This window comes from Leptosomus discolor, chromosome 7 (genome assembly GCF_034619465.1).
Source record: "Leptosomus discolor isolate bLepDis1 chromosome 7, bLepDis1.hap2, whole genome shotgun sequence".
NCBI classification, from domain to species: Eukaryota; Metazoa; Chordata; class Aves; order Leptosomiformes; family Leptosomidae; genus Leptosomus; species Leptosomus discolor.
Window position 1 is genome coordinate 42,255,845 of NC_141397.1, and position 4,204 is coordinate 42,260,048.

Here is a 4,204-nt window from a genome sequence, read left to right on the forward strand (position 1 = left end):
GTTCTGGGGCTCAGCAGTGTGATAGCAGAAGGGGCAGTCTAGAAGGCAGAGAGATCTTATGACCCTCCAGAATAATTGCTCCCCTCCAAGCAATGTGCACAGCCTGTTGGGTGAGAAATGTCAATGGGCACTGCCCAGTGAGACGTCAGGCACTGGAAAGTAAATCAAAGGAAAAACCCAAAGCCATTCAATCACCAGAGGAACTGTTGCAGGGCCACACGGAAGATGAGCATTTCACCTTGCTGCAGGGCTATTGCAGGCTCCTCAGTCAACAGGGGGTGGTACGAGCCACATCAGTGGCGACAGAGAAAGCTCAGCCTCCAGGACATGTTGAGGAGGGGCAGGGGTGCTTCCTCCACCAACGTTGCTGCTGTCACAGCCACCGGCAAATGGTCATCGCAGGACACCTTGCTGGTTGCATGCCAGGACAACCACTAGAAGGGCTCATTGTGCCTGCACGTCACACCGCAGCTGGTCTGGAGGAACATTCACTTTCTCCAAGGACAGCAAGCAAGCAGGTAATTCCTCCTGGCTATTTGCTGACCTGGTTATTTGAGCTCTGCAAGGCACTGCCTTTCCCCAGCTGTGGTGGGACACCAAAATGGTGGTGGAGAAACTGATAGAGGGATGGAGCCCGTGTATTTTCAAAGGCTTATTTTGATACTGGCCACATTGGACATATTTTGGATGCTTAATGGCTGTCTCAGCATTTGCTAGATCTCCCTGTTGTCTGCCATGATCTACCCTTGTATCTTCTGGACTTGTAACTCCAGAGCTGCTGCAGGTATCGGCTGTAGCATATTCTCTCACGTCCAAAGAGGTCTTCTGGCACGATTCCTCAGCAGCATGAATTTCAAAGCTATCCAAGAGATGCAGATGTACGTAGAGGCTGCAGCACTGCCCTATGGTTTGCTCACTTGGGGTGCTTTCAAGCCCTGGGAACCTGCACCCGTGGAGTCATGTTCCCCTTGCAGGGAAAATCCAAAGACATCTCAGACCTCCCGGGTCTTTTCTGTCCATGAACAGTTGCACCTGGAATACACTCCTGCAGTAACTCCTCCTAAGCATGACGGCAAAAAACAATATTGCCGTTAGATCCAGGGTGATAAAACCACACACTAGACCAGATACAGCTCATATCTCTATTTCACGTGGCTGCTGATCACATTTCTTGCCATGGCATTGGTGGGTTTTTTTTTGTCTTGGAATTGTTGGAGATTGCTCAAATACTTCTGAGACAAAGACCAACTTTGACGATCCTTGAAAAGCAGAATGCAGACCGCAGTCCTCTGATTCTTGCTGCAGACGACTAAATGCCACCACTGAGTACAGGATTCAACAGCAGCTAAAACTAATGAGAATTGTACTAATAATTACTCTTATCACTAATGAGAAGTGATGCAGAGACCGCTCAGGACTGAAGGCGAGGACAGCTGTCTTTTTGCTACACCTCCGGCAGCATTTTGAGCTGTGAAGATGCTGGCTGGCTTCTCCTGAACACTACTATAAGGGAAGGAATGAGAGCTGGGTTTAGGCATCCCCTTTCCATTATCAGATAGTTGCAACAGCTCACATAAATCCTATCTGCAGGATAGCTGCTGCTGCCTGATTCAAGTCGGGCCTAAAACAGAGGCCCAAGTGCTTTCTTCTGCTGCCCTTCATAAGAAGTCTTCCCCACATGGGAAGTGGGGAAGTGAGTCCCCCCCTCATGGGACTGCTCTTTTCTCTCCTCCATAACTGATCATGCTCATGTCCCCCTCAGTACCCTACAGCCAGCTCTGCTCTGAAGAATCATCTCCATGGTCTGTTTTTCACTATTGGTAAAGCCCTAAACAATCTGAATTAATCACCGATTCTGTCACGAGTCTAGCTTCTAAAAGGTTTAATCTTCTTTTGTAGGAACTGTACCCCCATAATGAACCTCAGCAGCTGCAGTATCACAGCCTATGAAAGCTTTCCACTTGTCCATCTGTGTGTTTACATCCCGGTTTTGCTTTTGGGGATTTTGCTGAACGCGTTGGCATTGTGGGTGTTCTGGTGCACACTCGACAAATGGACAGAAACCAGAGTATACATGGTTAACTTGGCTGTGGCTGACTGCTTGCTGCTCTTTACTTTGCCTTTTAAAACTTTATTCCAGTTCCATCAGCTGAAGGTAGGTAGATGGTGCCTGGCTCTGGAAGGTGGCTATTTCATAAACCGCCTAATGAGCATCGGTATCATCACTGTTGTAGCAGCTGACAGGTACCTTGCAATCAGGTACCCTTTGAAAGCCAAGGTGCTGAGGTTGCCACTGAAGGTGGCTTTTGCCTCTGGATTTCTTTGGATAGTCATCGTCTGTGTGATGTCCCCCATTAAAAAGTTAGAGGACCGAGAAGAAGACGAACTTTGCTTTGAAAAATCTTCCGTTAAGCCCTCAGTGATCACATTGTGTGCTATTATCGTAGGGTTTTTCATACCATTGACCATCTTGAGTTATTGCTCCATACAAGTCATTGCAGAACTCATGAGAAAGAAGAACGAAAACTGTCACAAGGAAAAGGTAATCAGGAAGGCTGTCTACATTGTGTCTGCAAACATGGCTGTGTTCATCGTATGCTTTTTACCCCTTTACCTTGGGCACCTCCTTCGCTTTATAATGGACTCCATCAGCTACAATTGCTCTGCAATACAGAGGGTTAATAATTTTGTTCACGTTGCCTCAGTCCTCACAAACACAAACTGCTGCCTGGATGCTATTTTTTACTACTTCGTCAACAAGGAATTTAAGGAAGCATCTCCCAAGCTAGCAAAGTCCAAATCTGAAGCCAGTGAGAAGCTGAAATTTAGCTCCCATGCATAATACATCAGTGCAAAACACATGCAGCATTTTATACTTGCTATGTTCAAGTTCAACTGTGACTTGGTCTTGATGATCTTGGAGGTCTTTTCCAACGTTAATGATTCTATGATTCAATAGCAGGCTCTCACACTTTTTTTGTGTGTGAGTGGGATGGAGGGACTTTCTGTTAATGGGAAAGATTCAGACACATGAAAATTAGCCCTGACTCAGACAGCCACAGCAGTCCAGATCCTGATGTAGTGATCTAGGTTGCCACTGATCATTCTCTGCCTTACGCAAATTTGAGTGAAACGATAGCTTCCCCTGCAAAAACTGTCTTTTATTCTCACAGAAAACCCCAAACAAGTACAGACAGTAGTAAAGGGGTGGGGTTTTTTTGTTCCTTTCCCCCACCTTGGATCAGTTTTTATGCAGCTGTAGCTCTGACAAAGAAACAGAGGTTATTCCAAATATCAGAAAAGAAAAAAGTCAAAGTGAAACCACTGCAGGAAAAGAAAGGAGGATGTTTTTGTAAATCACAAACGTCTTGGTTTTCAGTTGGTAATAATGCACAATCATAGGAGCAGAGGCAGATTTAGCCTGCTTTAGACAACTTTACAGCACCATTCATGCTACATAACAGCTACAAAATGCTCAACAATTGTAATACAATGTCAGAAGAAATTGCAATTTCTTGTACTGGGGAAAAACTTTACATCAAAAGTGCTTGAGTCAAATGGCATTAAAAATATTATGCAAAGAGTTGGGGCGGGGCAGTGGGAATAAGGACTCTGTATTGGGGGTCTATTCAACCTTATAACGTAAAGGACTGTCTAAAGAAAGTGGCACCAAGCTGTTCCAAATAAATCAACATAAATAAAGTCATGTTACTGGCACAGAGCTCAGACTCTTAATGAGTTAAATGGAAAAGGCATGAGATCGGGTGGCACAGGACCTGCTCTGCTGCCTATCCCCAAGATGGACAGCTCATCCTCCGCTGTCCAAGTGAGGGGCAGGGGGTATGGGCTGCAACAGAGATTGGGATTTTCAAAAGCAATGCACTGCATGCCACCCTGCAATGCACTTACCCACAAACAGTTAAGTAGGTAGAACCACTAACTAGCCTCGGACCACGTGCCCCTTTGTGGGACACCAGGCACATACCTCCACCCAAGCCTCCCAACCCCAGGCTGGGCTTCCATCTGTCTGCACGTGCCGGGCCAAATGCTGCCACCACCTAAGCAGTCTTACAGCCGCACACCCAGCTCGGCCTTTGTATCTCCTCCTACTCAAGGCACATGCCAAAAAGAGGAAACCTCATGGAGAGATCCTGCTGCATACAATCATTGAGCAGAGCCGACCATCCACACAGGCAGTGACTGT

General features: G+C 46.4%; 1 protein-coding gene across 1 annotated transcript; it reads left to right on the forward strand.

Annotated features, from left to right (window-relative positions):
• The first annotated feature begins 226 nt into the window (after window positions 1-226).
• On the forward strand, window positions 227-2,842 carry LOC104349938 (G protein-coupled receptor 35). Its single transcript, XM_009955620.2, has 2 exons — window positions 227-518; window positions 1,881-2,842. The coding sequence occupies exon 2, from the start codon at window positions 1,916-1,918 to the stop codon at window positions 2,840-2,842; it is 927 nt and encodes a 308-aa protein (XP_009953922.1). The 5' UTR covers window positions 227-518; window positions 1,881-1,915.
• The last annotated feature ends 1,362 nt before the right edge of the window (window positions 2,843-4,204 follow it).